Consider the following 27,961-nt stretch of genomic DNA (forward strand, 5'->3'; position numbering starts at 1 on the left):
GCTTATGTGCCCTTTTGAAAACCTACAAACATGTATTTTTTTTTGTTCAATTGAACTTCCCCTGAACACTCCCTAGAAATGTCACCTAATATCATTAATCTCATTAGTTAAAGCAATCGTAATTGTTGCATTAGTGGGATACAAATAGTGTATTCGGTTAGTTCAAAAACCGCCACAACGTACAATAAAAGTTCCAATTTAATAATGCAACACTGCAAGACCAGTACATTCATAGTGGCTTTTGATTTAGTGTTGAAACAACATAAACATTCCGCGAATATTTCTACTTTATATCCTAATCTATACTCTACACCCTAGCAGAAGTAATACTGGGAGCAATAGGAGCAGTATTAGTGATAGAAGTAGTAACATTAGCAGTAAGCAGTAATGATATTCACATTGTGCCTTTTTTGGTCTACAGGTTCAACACACAGAGTATTGTTTCATTTATTTTTACTCCTCCTCAAGTCTTCTGAAAGTTTGAATTAAAGCCGCTTGTTGACTCCCTGATGAAAAGTTTCGACAAATGCTAAAAAAAAAAAAAACTTAGTGATTTTGAAATGTCAAAAACTAGGGGTCACATCGGGTAACTTTGGTGCCTGAAAAAAAAATTCCACTATCCATGTTGGCTTATTTATTTCTACAATTTCACTGGTTGTTGTAGAAATTACTTCACTGGAATCTAACAACTATTGAACTTCATTAATTAGGAGCTCATTAAGTTAAAAAATCCCTCTCTCCATGCAGTTTAAGGCAAAGAAAGGTTTCAGTGTGGTAGTATTTTCACAATATACATGATCATATTTCGTCTTGATTTTGTTGAAAGTCCACCTAAACCATCCTTGAAAGCTTCACCTTAATACCCTTATCTTTAGTTATAGTAATAGTTGTCGTAGTAGTAGCAGTGACATTAGTAGCAGTATGTACACAACACCTTTGTTTGAATCCCCCATAACACAGGCTGAAACTTTAAACTTAATGCCAAAAATCGTTCCTGAGGCATTGCTGATATTACTTCTTGACAATCTGCACGCGCAATTAGTAGTTATAGCCTTAGCTGTAGTAGCAGTAGTAATAGCACTAGCAGTAGTACTACTAGCATTAGTGGTAGTAGTAAGATACAAATATTGCATTTTGGTTAGTTCCATCCCCCACAAAGAGCCCTGTAAGTTTCAACTTAACACACCAAGGCGCTCCTAAGATGTTGCTGATGTACCTTTTTGACGATCTACATGCAGGCAATATGATGTAATTCAGTTCAACTTCCTATTTTAGTATTCCCTGAAAATTTAACTTTTATATACTTAGCCATAGTTGTAATAGTAGTCACTGTAGTAGTAGTGGGGTTACTAGTAGTGCTAGTTGTACGACTACTAGTGGTATTAACAGTATTAAGACTATTATCAGTAGCATCACTAGTCCTAATGGGGTGGCTTTTCGTCAGTTGAACATCCCCATCATCAAGCCCTGGAAGTTTCAACTTAATACAATTAGCCATTGCCGTGATATTGCCGATATGCCCTATCAGCGTATTTTCACCCAAAGTAGCCTACAACTTATGAAGTGGTATAATTTAGTTCAAATTCCACCTCAACACTTCCTGAAATTTTCATCTAAATGCCATGTTCTACTGCCCTGCTGGCAGTGGAGAAAGACAAACAAAAAAAAGACGACACCTCAGTAGTCAGGGCTGCCCTTGCAAAACACGGGATTTTCCTTGTTGTTGAAGCCCGGTGACTTTGAGTTTCTTGCATAAAATTTTAATCCATCGTCATTCCAGGGTACACTTTTTGTTTCGTTTTAACGGCTTTTTTGCATGGGTTTCAGCCCATTTAAAAATGATCCGATAAATTTATTTTCGAATAAAATTTGTTCTGTTAAGACGTAATCGAAATAATAGTTACCATTCCTAAATTAGCAACAATTGACAATTTTTTCGGTGTAACCAGTTTTTTACGCGTTTCTTTTTATTTTTGGTCGCTTTGTGGGTCGTTATTCGTTCTTAACTAGATTGCAGGAACTACTACAACTGTGATGACAACACGTCAAGCCAAACCATTTTGCATTCAAGGTATTGCTGCACAATCAAATGTTGATTGGCTCGTTTGAAAATTACAACCTCTTCTTCTTAACTTTTCAACTTTTTTCAACTTTTCAACGTGTAACTTTTTTCAAACATTTGTTTCCTATTTTATCAGCAAAGAGAAAAGAAACACTTAGGCATGATTTTCGTCAATTATTCAGTATAGTTTCATTAAACGATTATATCTTTAATGTTTACAATATATTTATAACTGTGTAACTTATTTCAAATTTTGTTAGTATACTTGATGTTACAATGGTTTTAACTTCATTTATAATTTTTATGTTACCCTGAAAAAACCATTGCGTCATAGTTTGTCGCGTCATAATAATTTACGATATGGTGAATTTTTCCTTTTATAAAATTAATTTAAAAAATACAATTTAGACACACTTGATACATCTGCAGACCTTCTTCTGGTGGACCTGCCTGTTAAATACCTCGCTTTACGACTCGGTTCGACAGTTTATCGAAAGCCTAATGCAACAGAAGCCGTGGAAACAGCAGGTATTTGCAAATTACTTCTCAGTTTTCTTATATTTGGCATTATGCAGTAATGACGTAAAGCAACAAATTGTGTTTACTTTGACCATTTTAACCACTTAGATTCTATATAGACAATTTTATCGGAGGAGGAGACAAGGTAACTTAGCCACAACCAAGTGAAAGTCATAGGCATTACAATAGTGCTACCCAAGTAAAGATCATTTTGGCTTCAATTTCTGTTGTTTTTTTTTTTTTTGACATGACCATTTCAAATGGAAGGAATCATTATAAAAAATTCAGAGTTCATTTGAATGGAAATCGAAATAAGACATGTGGGCTATCATTTCGAAATTCCTTCTCTGGGATGTGATGCAATATTTGAGTGACTCTTCTGCCTGAAGTTGGTTTATACTTCAGGTAAAAAAAAGTATTGTATTGAAGTCACTTCGTTCTTTACAGCTACCTATACTAGTAACTATGGTAATAAAGAGTACTGGCTTAAGCTCCTCATCCTTCTTTACCCTTATTAAATAAATAAAAAAAACTAGTTTTTTAACTGAAAGTAAGGAGCGACATTAAAACTTAAAACGAACAGAAATTACTCCGTATATGAAATGGGTTGTCCCCTCCTCGACGCCTCGATCTTTACGCTAAAGCTTTTAATTGTTTTAAAAGTAGAATTGTTGTAAAAAGTAGTTTGACTCTTCAAAGAGTCAAACTTTAGCGTAAAGAGCGAGGGATTGCGGAGGAGACAACCCATTTAATATACGGAGTAATTTCTGTTCGTTTATGTTTTAATGTCGCTCCTTACTTTCAGTTAAAAAAACTAGTTTTTTTATTTAATTTCTGAACGTTTTTGAATTAATGCATGTTTTATTTTGGCTCTCCGCACATAAATTATTGATTTGAAATTTGTATATTAATTCGTTTTTTTGGCTAAATGGCTTTCTCTTAGTTTTGATCAGATGATTTTGAGAAATAAGGGGTGGGGAAGGAGGCCTAGTTGCCCTCCAATTTTTCGGTTGCTAAAAAAGGCAACTAGAGCTTTTAATTTTTAACGAACGTTTTTATTAGTAAAAAATATGCGTAACTTAAGAATTAACTTACGTAACAAACTTTTATATTCTTATATTTTTATTATGTATACGAGGGGATTTGTACCCTCGTTAACACCTTGCTCTTTACACTAAATCGTAAGTTTCGTCCCAATTCTTTAAGAATGACCCCTGAATCAAAAAGGCCGTAGAATAAATAGTTGAAATTACTAAAAATACTTTAGCATAAAGAGCGAGGTATTTATATCCTCCTAAATACCTCGCTCTTTATGCTAAAGTATTTTTAGAACCCCTCATATGCGTAATAATCTCTGTTCGTTTTAAGTTTCAATGCTACTCCTTACTTTCAATTGAAAAAACGCTTTCATGTTTATTTTTTCATTGTTTTTTATAGTAATGCTAGAAAATCCTGCGCCCTTTTCATTGAATTTTTCTTTCCCCATGACATATTCCTCCAAGGAAAGATCCTCCCACATAGCCCCCTCCCCTCAATCCCACCCCCAAACCAAAACAATCCCCTGAAAACGTCTGTACACTTCCCAATAACCATTACTATATGTAAACACTGGTCAAAGTTTGTAACTTGCAGCCCCTTCCCCAGGGATTGTGGGGGAGTAGGTCATTCCCAAAGACATAGCTATTATGGTTTTCGACTATGCGGAACAAAATGGCTATCTCAAAATTTTGATTTGTTGACTTTGGGAAAAAAATGAGTGTGGGAGGGGGCCTAGATGTCATCCAATTTTTTTGGTCACTTAAAAAGGGCACTAGAACTTTTCATTTCGGTTAGAATGAGCCCTCTTGCGACACTCTAGGACCACTTGGTCTATACGATGACCCCTGGGAAAAAAAACAAACAAATAAACACGCACCCGTGATTTGTCTTCTTGCAAAAAAAATACGAAATTCCACATTTTTGTAGATAAGAGTTTGAAATTTTTGCTTTAGGGTTCTCTATTACGCCGAATGCGATGGTGTGATTTTCGTTAAGATTCTATGACTTTTAGGGATGTTTCTCCCTATTTCCTAAAATAAAGCAAATTTTCTCAGGCTCGTAACTTTTGATTACAAAGATTAAATTTAATGAAACTTACATATTTAGATTTAGCATGAAAATTCGATTCTTTTGATGTATCTTTTAGCATCAAAATTCCGTTTTTTAGAGTTTCGTTTACTATTGAGCCGGGTCGCTCCTTACTACAGTTCGTTACCACGAACTGTTTGATATGTGACTTAGCTAACGAAATGATCCTTCCTCTTACGTGTAATAAGACAAATTGAATTAATTTGTTGATTTATACTGGAAATGTTTTGTTAACATGCATTGATTTGAGAACCAAATGATGCAATACCAGATGCTACTGCATCTTGAATATCAGATTTAATGTAAGTCGTATTCACATCAAAATCTATAGCTCCTTTTTTTAATATTTTCCATTAGGAGAAACGCTTTTCACATATCAACTTTTAAGAAATACCTAGGAAATATTTGACATAGCATATCGCGCAAACCAACAAAGTCTATAAAGGAAGAGATTGGGTGATCCTTTAAGGTATTCTGTACATATTTTGAAAAACGAACCCACAAACGGGTCACTCCTCCTTGGAAAGTTCCTTTTAAATAAAATACACCCTCCCGTAGAATTCCCTCCGGACAATTCTATCCTCGCTAAAAATTTCCAACCCCTTCGTAAAATTTCTTGCGGATGATTCAGTCTGGAAAAGTCTGCTTACCATACTTTCTTTTGGAAAAGACTTTAATTTCTAATTATTTTTCCGATTACGCCGAAAATCCCCCCTTCCCTGGAATTTGTCTCGGAAATCCAAACTAGCTGAAAATTTTCCCTAGAAAATTTCCCCGAAACATCTCAACATGCAAAATTGAGTTGGCAAAGAGAAAGTAAGGCAAATAAAAGTATTGCTTATAGGAATTCTGTCAAAAACCACAATGTAAAATTTCCCCCGGAAAGTTCACCTCAGATATCTCCCTCTACATAAAAAATTCTTCCCATGGAAACCCACACAAAGCAAGAAATCTCCCCCCAGAAAATGTCTGTATATTTCCTAATAATATATACTATACGCGATCAATGGGTAAATTTCATAAACTTACAATCCTTTCCCCACGGGCTGGGAGGGGGGGTCAAGCTAACTCAAAAGGCATAGCTATTGGATCTTTCAACTAAGCTGAACAAAATAGCACCCTCAATATTTTGATAAAACGACTTTGGCAAGGGAGGTGCGCTAATTGCCCTCGAATCTTTTCGGCCACTTAAACTAGAACTTTTCATTTCATTTCGAATGCACTCGCTGCCGATCATCTAAGATCATTAGCTCGATACAATTACCCCTGAAAACAAGAGCTAAGAGCTCATATGGTATGAGCTCTGGCAAAATTCTAATAATCAATAGATTGCTTTAAAAGAAAAATCAAAGGCTTAATGCTGGTCGGGATTTAAAATAAGAGCTCTGAGTCACGAGGTCCTTCAAAATATCAGAATTCATTAAGTTTAACAATTAATTTCATTAACAATTAATATCATTAATATCAATAAATATCAAAATTCATTAACTCAAGTTTTCTAATTTTTCCTCTCCCTTCAGCCCCCCAGGTGGTCGAATAGGGAAAAACGACTTTATCAAGTCAATTTGTGCAGCTCCCTGACAAGCCTATCAATTTTCATCGTCCTAGCACGTCCAGGAGCACCAAACTCGCCAAAGCACTTAACCTCACCCTCTACTCCCCCAAAAGAGAGCGGATCCAGTCCGGTTACGTCAATCACGTATCTACGACATTTATAAGCGTTTTCCAAGATTTCCGGTTTCTCCCTCCAACTCCCTTCAATGTCAACAGATCTGATCGGGATTTAAAATAAGAGCTCTAAGACATGAGTTCCTTCTAAATATCAAATTTCATTAAGATCTGGTCACCCGTTCTTAAGTTAAAAATATCTCAATTTTTATAATTTTTCAAAATTAACAACCCCCAGCTCCCCCAAAGAGGACGGATCTGTTCCAATTATGTCAATCACGTATCTAAAACTTGTGTTTATTCTTCCCATCAAGTTTCATCCCGATCTCTCCACTCTAAGCGTTTTCCAAGATTTCCGGTTTCCAAGATTTCTGGTTTCCCCCTCCAACTCCTTCAATGTCACCGGATCTGGTCGGGATTTAAATGGGAGTTCTAAAGCACAAGACTCTTCTAACTATAAAATTTCATTAAGATCTTATCACCTTTTCGTAAGTTACAAATACCTCATTTGTTTTAATTTTTCCGAATTACTCCCCCCCCCCAAACTCAACCAAAGAGAGCGGATCCGGTCCGGTTATGTCAGTCATGTATTTTGGACTTTTGCTTATTCTTCCCACCAAGTTTCATCCTGATCTCTCCGCTTTAAACGTTTTCCACGATTTCCGGTCCCCCGCCCAAAGACACTGGATCCGGTCGGGATTTAAAATAAGAGATCTCATTTTTCCTATTTTTTTTTGAGTTAACACTCCCCCTCAATTCCCCCAAAGAGAGGGGATCCGTTCCGGTTATGTCAATCACGTATTTAGGACTTTTGCTTATTTTTCAAACCAAGTTTCATCCCGATCCCTCCACTCTAAGCGTTTTCCAAGATTTTAGGTCCCCCCCACCTCCACCCAATGTCACCAGATCCGGTCGGAATTTAGAATAAGAGCTCTGAAACACGACATCCTTCCAAACAGCCTTCCAGACAATTTGTAGTTTAATGGGCTCTGGTTCCTGATACGCCTGCCAAATTTCATCGTCCTAGCTTACATGGAAGTGCCTAAAGTAGCGAAACCGGGACAGACAGACAGACAGACCGACCGACAGAATTTGCGACCGCTATATGTCATTTAGTAGAACAACAAAACGCATCCATAATCTTGGTAAAAAATGCAAAATCCCCATTTTTGTATTTAGGAGCTTCAAAATTCTACATTAGGGTTCTCTGATGCGTTGAATCTGATTGTGTGATTTTCAATACAATTATTTGGCTTTTAGGGGATGTTTCCCCCTATCAGGCCATTTATCTCAGGGTCGTAGCCTTTCATGGGTAACACTGTACATAATGAATCTTATATATTTGGAATCAACACAACAATTCAATTCTTTTGATGGATTTATTTATACAAAAATTCCGTTTTTAAAGTTTCGTTTAGTATTGACCCGAGTCACTCCTTGGACTACTTACAGTTCGTTACCACGAACTGCTTGATACCTAACGTAGCAGAATTAATTCCTTAGAAAGTAAGCCACTATCTCTTGAGGTTATTTATTTAAATATAGACCAAATCTAGACTATTGTGTTTATTCCCTTTCCGCGTGAAGCAATAATCAGACGCAAATACTGGGAATAATTTCCTGCAACTTTCATGACTGTATCGTACAAAAGATTTGTGAAATCTGACTGAACTAACGAAACTCAAAGCTAAACTTTTACTCTAGAAAATTTACTCAAGAAAAGCAAACGAAATGATTGCGTAGCCACTTTGACCTTGGACACCACTTATAGCAAGTGGCTTGGCAAGTGCATTAACTAAAGGGTTCATGCCTTATTAAAAACTCAATAAATTTTAAATCCTGGCAATAAATAACTGAATCCTTCACAAGTTAATACGAACATTTCAGTTTTTACTTTTTAATTGTAATCAAACAGTTCGTGGTAACGAACTGTAGTAAGGAGCGACCCGGCTCAATAGTAAACGAAACTCTAAAAAACGGAGCTTCGATGCTAAAAGATATACCAAAAGAATCAGATTTTCATGCTGATTTTAAATATATAAGTTTCATCAAATTTAGTCTTTGTCATCAAAAGTTACGAGCCTAAGAAAATTTGCAGTCGAAAATCACACCGTCGCATTCAGCGTATCAGAAAACCCTATAGAAAAAATTTCAAGGTCCAATCTACAAAAATGTGGGATTTCGTGTTTTTTGCCAGAAGACAAATCACGGGTGCGTGTTTATTTGTTTGTTCGTATTTTTTTTTTTTTTTTTTCCAGGGGTCATCGTACCGACCAAGTGGTCCTAGAATGTCGTAAGAGGGCTCATTCTAACGGAAATGAAAAGTTCCAGTGCCCTTTTCAAGTGACCAAAAAAATTGGAGGGCACCTAGGCCCCCTCCCACGCTCATGTTTTCTCCAAAATCAACAGATCAAAATTTTGAGATAGCCATTTTGTTCAGTATATTCAAAAACCATAATAACTATGTCTTTGGGAATGACTTACTCCTCCACAGTCCCTGGGGGAGGGGCTGCAAGTTACAAACTTCGACCAGTGTTTACATATAATAATGGTTATTGGGAAGTGTACAGTCGTTTTCAGGGGCTTTTTTTTTGGTTTTGGGGCTGGGGTTCAGGGGAGGGGGCTATGTGGGAGGATCTTTCCTTGGAGAAATATATCATGGGGGAACAGAAATTCAATGAAAAGGGCGCAGGATTTTCTAAAATTACTATAAAAAAAATGAAAAAATAAACATGGAAAAGTTTTTTTCAATTTAAAGTAAAGAGTAGCATTGAAACTTAAAACAAACAGAGATTATTACGCATATGAGGGGCTCTAAAAATACTTTAGCATAAAGAGCGAGGTATTTAGAAGGAGATAAATACCTCTCTCTTTATGCTATAGTATTTTTAGTAATTTCAACTATTTATTCTACGGCCTTTCTGATTCAGGGGTCATTCTTAAAGAAATGGGACAAAACTTACGATTTAGTGTAAAGAACGAGGTATTAACGAGGGTACAAACCCCCTCATATACATTATATAAATTAAAGAATATAAAAGTTTGTTACGTAAGTTAATTCTTAAGTTACGTATATTTTTTACTAATAAAAAAATTCGTGAAAAATTAAAATTTATAGTTGCCTTTTTATGTAACCGAAAAATTGCATGGCAACTAGGCCTCCTTCCCCATCCCATATTTCTCAAAATCGTCTGATCAAAACTAAGAGAAAGCCATTTAGCCAAAAAAGGAATTAATATGCAAATTTGATTTTAATAATTTATGTGTGGAGAGCCAAAATCAAACATGTATTAATTCAAAAACGTTCAGAAATTACATAAAAAAAAAACTAGTTTTTTTCAACTGAAAGTAAGGAGCGACTTAAAAACTTAAAACGAACAGAAATTACTCCGCATATGAAATGGCTTGTCCCCTCCGCAATCCCTCGCTCTTTACGCTAAAGTTTGACTCTTTGCCACAATTCTGCTTTTTAAAACAATTAAAAGCTTTAGCGTAAAGAGCGAGGGATTGCGGAGGGGACAACCCATTTCATATACGGAGTAATTTCTGTTCGTTTTAAGTTTTAATGTCGCTCCTTACTTTCAGTTAAAAAAAACTAGTTTTTTTATGTAATTGATAGAGTCAAAGCCATTCACTAGACTCAATCCTTTAGATATACGTGTAGCCTAAGTTTTGTTTTATTTAATCACTGTTCAGATATGATTATTTGACAGTTTGCCAAATAAGTAATAGACTCGGTTAAATTGACTTTGTGGGTTTCATTTGTCATTTACCATGAGTTATTTATTTATTTTTTTTTTTTCGCTTCAAGACCACTGACATCTGTAATCTGTCTTCTGTAATCTGTATATGTTACCTTCGAGATTATTTTTCAGAATGTATAATCCATTGAAAAAAATAGTGAACTTGGTCATATTGGCTTCTGCAAGGCATGTTTATCTGTTACCTAGATATAAAATCTAAGATATTATTTCTATCAAACAGTTTGTTGTAATGAACTGTAAGTAAGCAGCGACCCGGCTCAGTAGTAACCCAAACTCTAAAATATAATATATTGGTATGAGAAAACTTGCCTCGTTTTCAAAAAAAGGGAAAACACCCCTTAAAAGTCATAAAATCTAAATGAAAATCACACCATCAGATTCAGCTTATCAGAAAACCCTACTGTAAAACTTTGAAGCTCCTATCTCAGAAAATGTGAAATTCCGTATTTTTTGCCAGAAGAAAGATCTTGGATTCCGTGTTTATTTTCCCAAGGGTGATCCCATCGATCCAGTTGACCTAGAATATTGCGAGAGGGTGATAAATTCAACATTCTATGCGCTTTTTGAGTGACCAAAAAATGGGAGGAAACTAGGCCCCCTCCCAAGCTCATTTTTTTCCAAAATCACCCGATCAAAATTTGGAGATGGCCATTTTGCTCAGCATAGTCAAAAAGTCGAATAACTATGTCCTTAAGGATCGCTTAATCACCCCCCCCCCTCAGTCCCCGGGGGAAGGGCTGCAAGTTGTGAACTTTGCCCATTGCTTACATATAGTGCAAGTTACTGCGGATTACACAGTCGTTTCAGAAAGATTTTTCTGGTGGGGGAGGGGTCGGGGAGAGGGTGTTAAAGAGGAGGATCTTTCAATGGAGGAACTTTTCATAGGAAAAGAGAATTATCCATGAAAGTGGCGCGGGCTTTCCCAGTGTTATTTAAAAAAGATCACAAATTAAACAAAAAAACGAGTTTAAGTAAGGAGCAACATTAAAAATTAGAAAGAACAGTAATTATTACGTTTATGAAGGGGATCAACCCCCTTGTCAATATATCACTCTTTGCGCTAAAGTTTGTTTTAGTACTTTCAAAAGAGCTATTTATTCAAATTAAACGGCCTTTCTGATTCAAGGGTCAATCTTAAATAATTGAAACAAAATTTGAATTTTAGCGCAAGGAGTGAGATATTGACGGGGCGAACTCCCTCATATACGTAATAATTACTGTTCGTTTTAAGTTTTAATGTTGTTACTTACTTTCACTTCAAAAAGACTGTTTTTTTTTTTTTTATTCTTATTTTTTATTTAATCGCTTAAGAGTCTATAATCTGACAACTTGACAATTGAAAAGATTCAAGATTTTTAATCCCCCTCCTTTGAGAAGGGATATCTGAATATGTCAATTTCTTAAATCCAAGGTTTTAATCTTTATTATCATTTGATTTAGAAAGTCAATTTCAAACCCTTGCGTCTTTGAGTATTAGGAACTTCATCATCTTTGCGCATCCTTTGACAGTATGTCCAATTTTGCGAGCCGTAGAAAATCTGGGCATGTTCACCCGTCGTTTTTCATGGACTATCTTTTCAAAGGTAAGCTTTCTTATTAAAAGTAAAAAATTTTTCATTTCTCTTATTTCTCTTTCTATCTCTCTTTGCTTCTCTTTCTCTCTTTTTTCTCTGTCTTTTTCGCTGAAATTGATAAATGAATTTACTAAATATAATCTCGTTAAACCGAGCATTTTTATACATAATTTGAACTGAATAGAAACAGCACAAATTCTAGATACGTGATTGACATAACTGGAACGAATCCGCTCTCTTTGGGGGAATTTGGGGGAGGGTTAATTTTGAAGAATTAGAAAAAATGAGGTATTTTTAACTTACGAAGAAGTGATCGGATCATAATGAAACTTCAAATTTAGAAAGACGTAATAACTCAGATATCTTATTTTAAATCCCGAACGGATCCAGTGTCATTAGGATTTGGGGGGGGGGCTGGAAATCTTGTAAAACGCTTAGAGCGGAGAGATCAGGATGAAGCTTGGTAGGGAGAATAACCACAAGTCCTACATACGTGATTGACACAACCGGACTGAATCTGCTCTCTTTGGGAGAGTTGGGAGGCGGTGTTAATTCGGAAAACTTAGAAAAATTGAGGTATTTTAACTTAAGAACAGCTGGCCAGATCATAATGAAATTTAATATTTAGAAGGAATTCATGTCTCAGAGCTCTTATTTTATGAGCCCTTAGATCTTGTTATTTTTATCAGTTCTATTTCTGCACTGAAGACGATCAAGCAGAGGCCTTTACTGAAACATTTGCATAACCTTTCGATTTTTTAACTGGCCGTTTATTGTCCTCGTTTTCTTTCTTTCTTTTCGATTTTATGCTTTATGATGGATGTTATTTGCGTGAAATACGAACCCTTAGACGTGCGTTTGGACGAGTGAAAGAGAGGCGAATGAAAGAAAAAGAGTGAAAGAGAGGCTTTGGAGCCAAGACATCCTAATATGGTATGAGAAAATGGTTTAGACCAGTCACTAGAGTCATGGGTACATATCATAGATTTGTTAAGAAAGAGAACTATTTTATGGGAGGAGTAGTGGGAGATGAGATCGGTTGTTTGGTTAGTATAATAGGGGATGTGTCAAATATGTTGACTTGTGCTTACTAAATTTAAATGAGTATGAATTAAAATGTACTTTTTGTTGCGAAACCGTGAATGATTTCAACCAAAACCCAGCAATATCAAAAACGAAATAGCTATCATGATCACTATTTTTGTAGGAAAATAATCCCAAATAAGCAAGCCTTATCTCTGCTCTATGCATCTTCAATAAACCTTTTGGTATTTGATATCACATTTAGACACAGCGGGGGATATGGACATTCCCTTTAAGTAAAAAGTGTGGTCTAGACATGAACTCGTTCAAAGGCTCCTACGGCTTAAAATATTCATAAAAGTTGTGGTAAATTCTGAAAAATTCCAGGTTCGACAGTTACCAAATTGCAAGGTTGAGGAGGCTCAATTCTTATATGCTGGAGCTGATTTGAAAAAAACGTTCCTGACCGATGACAAACAACTCAGCTTATCAGACACAATGAATCCCGTGGACATTGCTTTCTGGAACCAGGCTGCCAATAGTGTTGTTGATGTATTCCGGTATGGTTTTAAATTTGTTTAAACTATAATGAATATTCGACTCTAACTCAAGCTTGTGATATAAATATCCTAGGTTTGACTTGCTCTCCAAGTAACATTTGAAAAAACTCCCTCGGATTTGATTTTGTTTTAGTTCGAAGATTTATCAGAAAATTTTCCGACTAGTTTTTTTCTTTGTTTTATACTTTGAATTTATTTCATATTTGTATTGCAGTAGAGGTAATATACAGTAGTGAAAAGAACTATACTCTCCTTTGAAAATTTTTGACACATATCTAAACCCATATAAGCTTTATAACCCCGCTTTCGCGCAAGCACAATGACAATTATTTCTAATGGAAAACCAAGTAGCAACTGAATCTATTGCTCTGACGGTGCGGACAATTTCTGAATTACGCGCAATGATGTATATTTACAAGAAGACAAACAGTAAGTTTCTTACACTTTATACTGTCTGCATTTACCTTGACCTCATGGCTTTGATACAATATTTTGCTTCATGAGAAATTGTCTCCTATTTTTGCGAGGTTGTCCTATGTCATAAAATAATCCCAAGATTTTTTTTAAGTATGGATAATGTTACCATTTCTGTTATACCTTAGGGACATCCCCCCCCTTTCGAGCCTTGTGCCGATTGCGGTGGCCTGAAGTAAGCACTGAGTAGAGAAGTCACAAGAATATTTCCAAAGACAAGATTTTCTTCTCCTTTAGGAAGGCTTCCAGAGGCTATAAGAATACAATCATACTAGTCGTAATTTTAATTGGTTGTTTTACTTAGGGAGTGGAGTGAAAGCCTCAGTGGCACTTTGGCTCCGTTATACGTCTCCAATACTAGTTATAAGGCTGTTACCTATCACAGGAACATAATGTCAACAATTTTGTGCACCAGGTTAGACTGCGATGACCTATAAACAACGTTTTAGATTGGGCATTTTCCTGAGAAATAGCTGAAGCCCAAGCTTGGGACACAATTTTATGAAGAAGGAATATCCTTGAATGTGTAGCTCTAGGGCGACTTAATGCTTTAATGGTTTGTAGGAGTATTATTAGAAGTTATTGTTAGAAAAATAGTTTTACTATCATTTACTGATCTTAAATATAGCCACAGTAAAGGATTTAATCAGTCACTTAGCTTTCGGTCCCTTCATCTTGAAAGTTTTTTTTTGCTTTGTCCATTTTAGTGTTTCTCTCTCTATTTTTGCCAGATCAACAACAGCTAAGGGATCTACTAAGCTTCCATGGAATTCAGATGTATGTTCAACTGGGAACTTTTCAGCTGCACCAGCAGAAGCTAAAAAGATGGTGGATGAGTTTTCTGAGAAAATGGCTAAGGACAAATCCTTCGAAAGGTCAAATGACTCGGACCATCTATTTCAGGTATTTGAGTATTCAGTTAAACTGAATTTGGGGCTTGTCACACATTGATTTTTTGTTAAGAATTAGAATATGAGTGAAGTATTTACTAAATCTTTTACCTTTATCACAGAACTGACGGATATTTTATTTGCATGCGTTGTTGAGGATTGATTGATTCTTTGAGATTAATTTTTTCTTACGAAGCAGAATACACTATATTGGGTGTATCTGTATAGATTTTTTTGGTGGGGGGAGGATATGATTGAAGTAATGATATTTTCAACTAACAACACAATTAATTAATGAACGTACCTTTATGTCGACGACTGCATAGAGATGCATATTTATCTCATAAGAAAAGTGTCTAATGGCTGTCATAAAGCAAACAGAGGCCAATACTTACTAAAGAAATGAGACTTTATGTATGATATAGGTGGCCAAAATAATTTGTTTGACAATTTCTATACGTTTGCCAAGTACACCTCACTCCCTCTGTAAGATTCTCTGAAAGACCCTTTCCTGGCATAACACTTTAAAACGTAATGTTTTCTTGTTTGTTTGTCTCTAATTTAAAATATAGCTAATATTGAATGAAGGATATAAATTAATCGAAGCTCTATAAGATCGAGCGACTCTTTTATTCTTTAGTAGGGGCTTTAGTTCACGAGAGATAGGATAAGGGCATGTAGTTTTCAAAGTCTAAGGTTGTCATTATGGTTTGTTTGTTTTTTTAGTTCGTCTCCAATGAAAATAACAAAAAGATATACTTTCAACACGCCCGTAAAATATAGGGCCCAACTTTCAATGAAAATACCACTTTTTTAAAAATTAAAGAAAGGCAGGGTAATTTAGGTGGTCATTGACCCCTGCCTCCCTAAAAAAAGGATCCATACAGGCTTGTTGGGTACTGTCGAAGTATTGACTGGGCTATTTTGATACTTAAATTTTCGCCAACATAGGGAAACGATAACCGTGCAGACAAAATAGAGTTGGAGCCAATCTTAATAGCCAATGGCATTTTCGTAACTAATGATAAATAATAGCTTTTTAGCGCATGAAAAATTACAAAAAGCAGCGAAAGGTAAAGAAAAAAAAATAGAAGGCTGTGCACAGAACGTTAAACAGGGGTCATCACTCACACAACAAGTTCAATTCTGCAAAGAGTTATGTCATAAACAGATACAAGATGACATAGAAAAAACATGACAGGCAGTTGATAATAATAATGGCAACACATTTATAGTCAATAAGTCTATATGATCAGACAAAAGCAAATCTTTGCGCATTGAAGTGATGGTAAACACCTGGAAACAAACCTTAGGGAAGTTCTACCGGTGATACAAGAGAATACAACAAGGAGCTCGTGAAAACAAATTTGATTCTTAGTAAATTATAAATTTATGTGTCTATGGCCAGTTGGTGCCCCCCCCCCTCAAGCACGTGACTTGAACTCTCTAGTTTGAACCGTTTTTATATAAATTCTATGTCCACCTGAATTTATTATGTTAAATCTATTGTGTTTCTATGTCCCTGCTACAAATCCCCCTGGTTTATCTATGTGGGTCTTGATCAACAGGCATTTCTAGCTAAAACCTAAAGAATAAACCTCTTGCAAGTAGGCTGTTTCGTATATATGCAATACCTGACAGCGGGTGACAGTTATCAAGTTTTAAGCTAATTTTATATTTCCTTTGTTTTTTGAAGGTTGGAATGAGCATGATATTGGAGAGATACAGCATTTCTGATGGCAAAATTAACAAAGAAGAAGTGGGGGAATGGTCAAATAATGAATGGGTAGCAGAAGATGAAACAAACTTTACGGTTTATGGAGCAGCTCTCATTTATCGTGTGGTGGTCGTTGAGGTAAGCCGGATATTTATTCTTTCTTTAGCATATTAGCATCGAGTTGTGAAGATTAACGGCCTACAGTTTCTGGATTTAAGTCTCAGTAGTCGTAGTTTAATTGAATGCGAACAATTTGGTATGGAAGGTAGATGGGGCTCAGAAGTGGCTGTTGCCTCAGAAATCCATCCGCTCTCTCCCCTGGGCCCAGAAGTACCTGTTCCATGAGTTTCAAGCATATTAGAAGTCAGAGAAGGAAATATTACGTCATTTTCATGTCCTATTGCCTAGGGACTGCACGATTCCAGGCTTGCGCCGAAGGGGAAGATATCTTTGAAGGACCGCATATTTCATTTTTTGCCTGAAATCATATAAGTTAGATCATAACACTTTTCATTCAAAGAAGGTCTAAGATGCCTAATTTTTTAATCCAAAGTTGGAAGTGAAAGGGGAAGGGGGATTAATTAGCTCCTGCCCCACTTTGATTCAACAATTATATTTAAGTTGAAGAAAATTTCTTGCATGATTCTGTTTCAACAAAAGCGCGACGTGTCTACCATTCTGTTAAGAAGCTCGCATCGCAAGGGGCTAGGAGGAGAGTATTGAATGGTCAGAAGGGCCAATCTTTGCTTTCGTCAATACGCATTGATAATCCCAATATATTATCACTTTAAACAAGATGCGACGTGCCTACCTTTCTGCTTAAAGCTGGTTAGGAGAAGGGAGCTTGTGGGAAGGGTCATGATCCAATATTATGCCTTAGTTAATACAGATTATGAATTGTTGCACTTTTCTGTTGAAACAGGGTCTAACATAGATATATTTCTGCTATGAAATTAGAGGTGGATGGGATGTTCGTAAAAATCTTTGTATGATTCTGGTTAAAAATAGGTGTAATGCTCCCAAGTTTATACTAAAAATCCAAAAGTTGAGCCGGGGAGCGTTATTTGAGTTGCATGACTCCAATTTAGTAGTGGAACCTCAATAGTCTTAAAAGGTGCCATAGCCACTACTCTTTTTTTCCTTAATGGCTTAAGAACATGTTAACGGCGATTCTCTCAAGATGCAGGTGTTTGTTACATAATAGGAGTTGCGTGACTTATTAACTTTATTTAGGATGACGTAATCTCGCGTGACTTGTTAAACTTATTGAGGATGACGCAGTCTCGCATGACGTGTTAGAACTCAGGGCCCGCCAGTCAAGTGGAGAAGCCCCGATTGTAACTTAGCATGGTGCAGACGTGGGTATTTCGTAATACTTTAAGAGAAATTCTTCTCCAATGCATTTTTTCTTCAAAGCATTTTTTTTTCAAGGCGTTTTGTTCTTTCAAAGCGTTTCTCAAAAGACATTTTCTACGAGATTTCTTTTCCTTGTAGATTTCTTTTTATCTGATACTAGCTGTTGGGGTGGCGCTTCGCGCCACCCCAACACCTAGTTGGTGGGGGCGCTTCGCGCCCCCCCCCAAGCCCCCCCGCGCGCGTAAGTCGTTACGCGCCATAATAGTTACGCGCCATTGTAGTTGTGTCCCTATGTCCCACCTGTGAATATAGATATATATATATATATATATATATATATATATATATATATATATATATATATATATATATATATATATATATATATATATATATATATATGGTTTTAACTACGTAAAACTTGCGAATATACAACATTCTTTGCTGTCCCATTGTCTTTGCATATAAATAGATTGTCAGGTTTACCGACTCTTGAACATGCAACATATAATGGTCCATGGGAAAACAATCTGTATTCAGATCTATACCTCATGATTCTAATGATTGCCCTTGAGCTTTGTTGATGGTGATTGCTAATCGACCATTCCCTGTCCCGGTGTCCCGGTCGTCATTTACATCCCCCTGTTTCCCCCGGTGTCCCCGTTGTAGTTGTGTCCCTGTGTCCCGGTCGTCATTTATATTCCCTGTGTCCCGGTCGTCATTTGTATCCCGGTGTCCCGGTCTGTATATACATTCGTTTTTTAGTTTTGTTTTTCTCCTTTATTTTTTTCCTTTTTTTTTCTTTTTTAGCTTATTTAGATTTTTAGATTTTTTAGTTTTTTTATTAGTTTTTAGTTTTTTTTCTTTTTAGTTTTTTTGTCCCGGTCGTCATTTATATCCCCCTGTTTCCCCCGGTGTCCCCGTTGGTTTTTCTCCTTTATTTTTTTCCTTTTTTTTTCTTTTTTAGTTTATTTAGATTTTTAGATTTTTTAGTTTTTTTATTAGTTTTTAGTTTTTTTTTCTTTTTAGTTTTTTTGTAGTTTTTAACTTCTTTTTAGTTTTGTTAATTTTTTTTTTTACTTATGTCCTGGTCGTCATTCATACTCCCTGTGTCCCGGTGCTTCCCGGTGCTTTGTTGATTGCTAATCGAACATTCCTTTTGTCCTGGTCGCTTTCTCTTTGAGTTTCGTCATTTATTTTTTTCTTTTTTAGTTCTTTTAGTTTTTACCTTTTTTAGTTTTTTTTAGTTTTTTAGATGAAAATTTTTTTTAGTTTTTTCCTTTTTTTCTTTTTAGTTTTTTATTGGTTTTTACCTTTATTTTAGCTTATTTTTCAGTTTTTTCCTTTTTTTTAGTTTTTTTTATTTTTTATTTTTTTTAGTTTTTTACCTTTTTTTAGTTTTTTTAGTTTTTTTAGTTTTTTAGCTTTTTTACTTTTTTTATTAGTTTTTAGTTTTTTTTGTAGTTTTTGCCTTTTTTTAGTTTTTTCAGTTTTTTTTTTAGTTTTTTATTGGTTTTTACCTTTATTTTAGCTTATTTTTCAGTTTTTTCCCTTTTTTTTAGTTTTTTTTAGTTTTTAGTTTTTTTCGTTTTTTACCTTTTTTTTAGTTTTTTTAGTTTTTTTAGTTTTTTAGCTTTTTTATTTTTTTTTATTAGTTTTTAGTTTTTTTGTAGTTTTTGCCTTTTTTTAGTTTTTTTAGTTTTTTAGCTTTTTTATTAGTTTTTAGTTTTTTTTGTAGTTTTTGCCTTTTTTTAGTTTTTTTAGTTTTTTAGCTTTTTTATTTTTTTTATTAGTTTTTAGTTTTTTTTGTAGTTTTTGCCTTTTTTAGTTTTTTCAGTTTTGACGTCACCTGATCCAGTTTTTTCAGGTGACGTCACCTGACACATCCATCCACACATCCACAGACAGACAACTTATTTTTATATATATAGATTTCTTTTTTCTTCAACATATTTTTTCTTTGAAACATTAAGTTAGAGATATTTTTTTATCAAGGTAGTTTTTTTCTTCGTGGATTTTTTTCGTCGAGATTTCATTTTCTTAAATTTTTTTCTTCAACATATTTTTTCTTCGATATTTTTTTGTTCGTGATTTTTCCCTCAGGGAACCTTTAAATCCGTCATCAAAGATTTTTTTTCCGCTGTAGGAATCGAACGCAAGACCAGAGATTTCCCTAACGGAATGGTGCGTTAACCACCTGGACGAGCAAATTATTTCTAATTTTATGTTCCAGGAAATAAATTTTATGAGATAATATGTTTCCCCTCTCGGAAATTTCTCTGCAAAGTTTCTGAATCGACAAGCTATGGACTGCGTGTTTTACATCAATTGTCCCCTGAGCACACTAGACTCCAGCAATGTTATTGATCTATTAAGCACCCTGGCTGTTACATTGTTATTAGTTTTTGATGTGAGCTAGATAAGTTAAGTAGGGGAGTGAATCAGTGAGATTTTACGTACCATTGACTTTAGATATATCATTGTTTAAATGGTTACGCATTGAAGATTCATCCTGGACCAAGAAATCTAAAAGATGAACACTTTTATAGAACATACAAGTTTTACTAATAAACAAATTCACAAACATTATTGAAACATATTATTCTCAGGGCACTGAGATTTATATTATACAGGTCGGAAAGAGCTATATTAAGGTCGGAATAGAGACAACTAAATAGTCGATTGTCCAGATGAATGCTGTGGAATTTTCCATAAGTATATCCATAAATTCAAAAATATAATACTTCAACCAAACTATTACTTTCAATCAATAAATTTTGTACTCGTTTTCAAATTTGGTCTGAAAACCGTTGTAATCCAACGAGAACAAGTATAAACCATATAATGTATTAAATATTTTCTTGAATAAGCCTTTTCCTTATTCCCTTCAACCAGTGGTTTCAACGTTTTCCTCTGTAAAATTAAAGCCTTAAGAAAACACAGAAAATGCCTTCTAAAACAGAGCACCGCCTCCCCTAGCACTTAAGATATGACTCTAAAGTTTTAACATCGTTCGTATCTTTCGAAAAACATTTGATCAATCTCAATATCTTATCGTCTTTAATTTTATGTTTCCTTAATGCTCAAAAAGGATATAGAATTTAAAACACTTTCTTGAATGAACCATTTCTTTCTTTTCGGTGATTTTCTAAAAGTTGATCAACCCAAAAGTTGGACAGGTATTCATTTGACACCCATCATCATCACTTAAGCGTTTTCTGAACTTTGAATAGTCTGATAGTTTTTTTTATTTGAATAGTGGAAACGTACTTTTGCGTTGTTAGAACATGATATTCCAAGGCAGTTCACTCCACCGTGGCACTCAAAGGCTGGCTCATGGCACCCTCTGGCACAAACTGTCACACCTAAAGCGTTTTCAGATATTTTGCTACAAAAATAACAGTATACACTAAAATCGATCATTTAAACTTAAAGAAAAAATACCATTAGCGTTTCCTCAGATGACTCGTGGTAATTCACGCCAGTGTAGCACAGTATGGCTGGCCGAAGCATCCATGTGGCACCGTTCATTTACACTTAAGTGTCTTCCGACGTTTGTATATCCCGATAGACAGTTTTTATGCGAACAATGGGAATATACCGTTTCATTCTTAAATAGTGATATTCTGTGGCGATTCCCAGCCATTGAAACTCTATGGCTGACCCGTGGCACCCTCTGGCCCAAACGATCACTTCTAAATCATTTTTCAGATATTTTGTTGATAAATATTTTGCTTTAAATCCATTTTTTCACAAGCCAGAGAAAATTGCCGTCAGTATACCCACGATATAAAAATATTATACTATGGAAAACGCAACTTTTGATCTAAAAACTAGGTCTGTTGATCAGGAGGGGTGATTTATTAGAGGGAAATTCAAGGGCACACAAGACATTTGACTTAATTCCATATTTTTTTCATTTTTTTTTAATTGTTCTCCAGAAACTTCCAGCCTGTGTCAAACTGTGACTGGCACAAGGCACCATCGCGCACACACTATTATTCCTAAGGCACTTTTTAGATATTTTCTTTGATTAAAATCGAGCTTTAAATCTATTTTTTTGAAAGCTAAAGAAATTTGCCGTAAGTATACCCACGACATAAAAAATATAATATTGCGTGAAAACCGCAGTTTTTCGTCGATAATTCTATACCATTGAGGAAAGGAGATGTGTTATTATAGATATATTCAAGGGGATAGAATACATTTGATTTAATTCCATGTATTGTTTATTTTTCGTTCGCATTATTTTCTGATAATTCCCTCAGAAATATTTTCTTGATAAAAATAATATTTTAACTCTATTGGTTTGTGGAAGCGTTGATTTGCATTTTATCTCTCATTTTCAAGTATCAACACACTTTACACCCCACCAAGGTAATGTTTGCTGCCCGATGGCACCCTATGGCACATTTGCTGTTTGAAATAAAAGATTTAAGGTATGCGATGGTGTTGGTCTTATCTTGAAATAAGATGGAAATAAGCTAATGTGTCATTCAATATACAAAATATTTTCTGCAAAATGTTTTGCTTCTGGAAGTAATGTGAGAAAAATATGTGATGCTGTTGTTCAAAATTTATTTTTCTTGAAAATAAGATGGAAATAAGGAATTGCATTATTCAAAATGCGAAATGTTTTTTACGAAATGTTTAGCTGCTTGAGATAACATGAAAAAATATATGATGGTGTTGCTCAAAATGTATTGTTTCTTTGAAAATAAGAAATAAGGGAATAAGAAAGTGCATTATTCAAAAATCAAATATTTTCTAAAAATATTTTTTATTCTTGAAATAATATGAGGAAATATGCGAAGGTGTTGCTCAAGATGTATTTTTTTGAAAATAAGATAGAAATAAGAAAATGCATTATTAAAAATGGGAAATATTTTCTACAACATGTTTTGCTGCTTGAAATAAGATGAGGATAGTAGGTGGTGGTGTTGTTCAAAATGCATTGTTCCTTGAAAATAAGATAGAAATAAGCAAATGGTTTATTCAAAATACGAAGTAATTTCTACAAAATGTTTTGCTGTTAGTAATAAGATGAGGAAAATATGCAATGCTGTTCCTCAAAATGTAGTGCCTCTTAAAAGAAAATGGAAATAAGAAGATGTGTTATTCAAAACAGGAAATATTATCTAAAATGTTTTGCAGCTTGAAATAAGATGAGGAAAATATTCAATGGTGTTGTTCAAAATGTAAGGTTTCCTGAAAATAAGATGGAAATAAGCAAATTTGTTATTCAAAATGAGAAATATTTCCTACAATATGTTTTGCTGCTTGAATTAACAGGTGGGAAGTATGCGATGGTGTTGCTGAAAAATATTTTGCTTCTTAAAACAAGATGGAAATAAGCAAAGGCACTATTAAAAATGCGAAACACTTTCTAAAAAATATTTCCTGCTTGAAATAAGATGTGAAAAATAATTGATGGTGTTGCTCAAAGTGTCTTGTTTCTTGAAAATAAGATAGAAATAAGCAAAGGCTTTATTCAAAATACGAAATGCGTGATTCAAAATGTGAAATACATGTGATAGTTTTGCTCAAAATGTATTGTTTCTTTGAAAATTAGATGGAAATAATAAAATGCATTATTTAATATATCAATTGTTTTCTACAAGATGTTTTGATGCTTGAAATAAGATGAAGAAACATGCGATAGTGTTGCTCAAAATGTATTTCCTCTTCAAATAAGATGGAATTCAGAAAATGTGTTATTCAAAGTGCGACATCTCTTCTACAAAATGTTTTATTGCTTGAAATAAGATGAGGATAATATGTGGTGGTGTTGTTCACAATGTGTTGTTTCTTTAAAATAGAACGAAAATAAGCAAATGTTCTATTAAAAATACTAAATATTTTCTACAAAATATTTCACTGCTTGAAATGAGATGAGGAAAATATGTGATGATCTTGCTCAAAAAGTATTGCATCTTGAAATTAAATTAAAATAAGCCAGTGTGCTATTCAAAATACGAAACATTTTCTTCAGAAAGTTTTGCTGCTTGACATAAGATGAGGAGAAGATGCGATGGTATTGCTCAAAATGTATTGCCTCTTGAAAGAAGGTGGAAACCAGCAAATACATTATTCAAAATTTGAAATATTTTTTACAAAATGTTTTGCTGCTTGAAATAAGATGGGGAAAATATGTGATGGTGCTGTTCAAAATGTATTGTTTCTTGAAAATAAGATGAAAGCAAATGCCTTGTTCGAAATACAAAGTATTTTCTACAAAATGTTTTGTGATTTGAAATAAGATGTGATGATGTTGTTCAAAATATTTTGTTCTTGAAGTAAGATGGAAATGAGCATATGTGTTATTAAAAATACAAAATATTTCCTTCAAAACGCTCTGCTTTTTGAAATCAGAGAAGTAAAATATGCGATGGTGTTGATAAATAAGTATTGGTTCTTGAAATAAGATGGAAATAAGCAAACACATTATTCAAAATATAAAATGTTTTCTAAAAAATGTTTTGATGCTTGAATTAAGATGATGAAAATATTTGATCTTCAATGTAAAAAACAGTTTGGCATTTTTTTATTCGCGACAACAAATACTTCGCTCAAGACCCTACTGCTGTCATCTATTAGCTTACAGTAATAAATACTGACAGTTTTATTTTCCTACCCAAGTGCTACCTTTTCCTCAATAAAGTTATACATGGCCTCACAACTGATTTTTCAGTTAGGTTATATGATGTTAACTGGTTTTGAGTTAGCTTTGTTGGGCTCAGTTAGCGTGCGCATACGCTAAATGAGCTTAAACCAACCTAACTCAAAATCAGTTAATATAGTGGAAAAAGTAAACGTAGTAAACTAAGTGAAAAATTAGTTGTGATTTGATTGGGAAAAATCAAATCTATGAATTGGAACCGTGTTCGGAGCCAGCAGAATTAGAACTGGAGTCGCTTTAAGTAGGGGCAGAAGCGGAATTTAATATCATTTTATTAAAAAAAAAGTCTGGAAATACCTTGGGGGAGGGGTAATATGATTGGTGTGTCAAAATAAAAAGCAATTGATTTATAGCATGATTTATACCAAGAAAATGTCTGAAACTGCTTTAGGATTGTTAATAAGTGTCATAGGGTGCCACGAGCCAGCCAGCCACAGAGTGTCACAGGCTGGGAATTGTCATAGAACATCAGAATCTAATAAGGAATTAGTATATTCCTACCGTTCAAATAAAAACATTAGTTAGGATATTAAAACGTCAGATAACGTTTAAGTGATGATGATGGATGCCATAGGCTGCCACCAGAGAACCAAAAATTGCCAAGGTTGAGCGTGAAGTTTGTTGATGCTTCAATATTGAAGATGATATCCAAATCGACACTTCCATAACCCAATCCAGTTAAAACACTATTTTTATCTTCAACATGTCTGAAAATGCTTTAAGAAGATGAGGGGTCTCAGAGGGTACCACGCGGTCAATCGTAGAGTGGCACAGGTTTGTTATTACTAGGAAACAATACCAACAATAAATGAACAAAATATAGAATGTCTCATTTCTTGTGTCTCCTTCAATGTACCTCTAATGACTATTCCCCTCCTTTAAACGGATCCAGATTCATCAATCAAATGCTATAATTTTCATGCAGTTTTACATTTTTGATATCATGGGCATACTTACGGCAAATTTCTTTGGCTTGCAAAAAAAAAAACAATGGGCTTAATGAATGATATTTGTTAAGAAAATATCTGAAAAATGCCTTAAAGATTATGAGTTGTGCCGGATGGTATCATGTACCAGCCATAGTGCTATACATTTTGGGAATTGCCAGAAAATAGTGCCAATAAAAAAAAGAACAAAATAAGGAATTAAGTTGAGTGTCTCGTGTGACATTGAATTTACCTTTAATAGGTCACCCACTACCCCACCTTGGATCTAGATTTATTGATCAAAGCTGGTGATTTCCATGCAGTAATATATTTTGGTGTCGCTGGTATACTTACGGTAAATGTCTCTGGTTTGTGAAAAAAACCAATGGATTCAAAGCACGATTTTTATCAGCAATATGTCTAAGAATGCATTAAGAATTGTACTGTGCTAGAGGGTGCCACAGGCAGGCCAAAGAGTGTCACTGGATGGGAATTGCCATTCACTATCTAATAATGAAGTGGTATGTTCCTACTGTTCAAATAAAACACATCTATCGGGATTTTCAAACGTCGGAAAACGCTTAAGTGATGATGCTAGGTGCCACAAGTTGTCATCGTGCAGCCATTTTTATAAAATCACTGGAAATAAGGAGAAGGCTTACACAAGAAAATATTTTATATTCTATGTCCTTTTTAACAGTGAGGAAGTATAAAATTAATGTAATAGATAAAATGTTTCTCGAAGAAATCAAATCTGAAATGTTTCTGAAATGTTGTGAAATGAGAAATGTTTCTGAAGAAAATGGAATCTCGAAGAAAAAATCTCTCGAAGAAAAAAAAACTTGAAGAAAAAAATATTTCGAAGAAAATGTTAAAAAAAAATATCTTGAAGGAAAAGGAAATTTGGAAATCTCTTAAAGTATTACGTACCACCCCGTATACGCCATCCTCAGTTACAATCAGGGTTCTCCACTTTACTGGTGGGCCCTGAGCTCTAACAAGTCATGACAGATGGTGTCATCCTTAGTCAATTCAACAAATCACGCGAGATTACGCCAACCTCTATAAAATTATGAAGTCACGCAAAACCTATTACCTAACAAACACCTGAGTCTTGAAGAAAATCAATAACACCTACATATTGAGAGAATCATCGTAAAAATTCTTCAAGATGTTAAACAATTAAGAAAGAAAAGAGTATGGATATGGCACCTTTTAAAACTATTGAGGCCCCAATACTCACTTTGGACTTACAACCATGTGAACTGAAAATCGTTTTATGATTCCCGTTGAAACAAGGTGCAACATACATTGCTTTTGCTATAAATTGGTGCTGCGAGGGACGGTGTGTCATCATCAGGTCCTTCGCCCATTTTAACACTATTAAATAAAAAAACAAGTTTTTTTAACTGAAAGTAAGGAGTGACATTAAAACTTAAAACGAACAGAAATTACTCTGTGTATGAAAGGGGCTGTTCCTTCCTCAACGTCCCGCTCTTTACGCTAAAGTTTGACTCTTTCTCTCAAATCTATTTTATAAAACAGTAAATAACTTTAGCGTAAAGAGCGCGACGTTGAGGAAGGAACAGCCCCTTTCATACACGGAGTAATTTCTGTTCGTTTTAAGTTTTAATGTCACTCCTTAATTTCAGTTAAAAAAAACTTTGTTTTTATTTAATTTCTGAATGTTTTTGAATTAATGAATATTTGATTCTGGCTCCACAAATGAATAATTTAAATGACATTTGCACATTATTTTTTTTTGCTAAATGGCTTTCTCTTAGTTTTGACCAGACGATTTTGAGAAAAAGGGTGGGAGAGGAGGCCTAGTTGCCCTTCAATTTTTTGGTTACTTAAAAAGGCAACTAAAATTTTTAATGTTGAACGAACGTGTTTATTAGTTAAAAATATGCGTAACTTACAGATTAACTTAAGTAACGAACTTTCATATTCGTATATTTTTATTATGTATATGCGGGGGTTTGCCCCCCCGATAATACCTCGCCCTTTACACTAGAGCTTTAATCTTGTCTCAATTCTCTAGGATTGACCACTGAACCACAAAGGCTGTAGAATAAATAGTTGAAATTACTAAAAATACTTTAGCGTAAAGAGCGAGGTATTTCGGAAGAGGTGAACCCCCCATATGCGTAATAATCTCTGTTCGTTTTAGGTTTTAATGCTCGTCCTTACTTTCAGTGGAAAAAACTTTTTCATTTTCATTTTTTCCTAGTTTTTTTTTTAAATAAAGCTAGAAAATCCTGCGCCCTCTTCATGGAATTACTCTTCTCCATAAAAAATTCCTCCAAGGGAAGATCCTCCCACGTAGCCTACTCCCCTCAATCCCCTCCTCCGACCAAGAAATCCCCCTGAAAAGGTCTGTGCACTTCCAAATAACCATTACTGTGTAAATGCTTGTCAAAGTTTTGTAACTTGCAGCCCCTCCCCCGGGGACTGTGGGGGAGTAAGTCAGCCTCAAAGACATAGCTATTATGTTTTTCGACTATGCTGAACAAAATGGCTATCTTAATCCATTGACTTTAGGAAAAAATGAGTGTGGGAGGGAGCCTAGTTGCCCTCTAATTTTTTTGGTCACTTAAAAAGGGCACTAGAACTTTTAAT

At 34.7% G+C, this 27,961-nt stretch overlaps 1 protein-coding gene across 5 annotated transcripts in view; it reads left to right on the forward strand.

The window, feature by feature from the left end:
- The window catches only part of LOC136024936 (ionotropic receptor 25a-like), a 121,117-nt gene that overhangs the window by 36,545 nt on the left and 56,611 nt on the right, over nt 1-27,961 (forward strand). For all 5 annotated transcript variants that reach the window (XM_065700524.1, XM_065700523.1, XM_065700527.1 and 2 more), the window contains 5 exons: nt 2,471-2,590; nt 11,581-11,723; nt 13,125-13,297; nt 14,503-14,674; nt 16,358-16,516. In XM_065700524.1, coding sequence (XP_065556596.1) covers nt 2,471-2,590; nt 11,581-11,723; nt 13,125-13,297; nt 14,503-14,674; nt 16,358-16,516 — 767 coding nt within the window. The remainder of the gene's footprint in view (nt 1-2,470; nt 2,591-11,580; nt 11,724-13,124; nt 13,298-14,502; nt 14,675-16,357; nt 16,517-27,961) is intronic.

Source organism: Artemia franciscana, chromosome 3, assembly GCF_032884065.1.
Source record: "Artemia franciscana chromosome 3, ASM3288406v1, whole genome shotgun sequence".
Lineage (NCBI taxonomy): Eukaryota > Metazoa > Arthropoda > Branchiopoda > Anostraca > Artemiidae > Artemia > Artemia franciscana.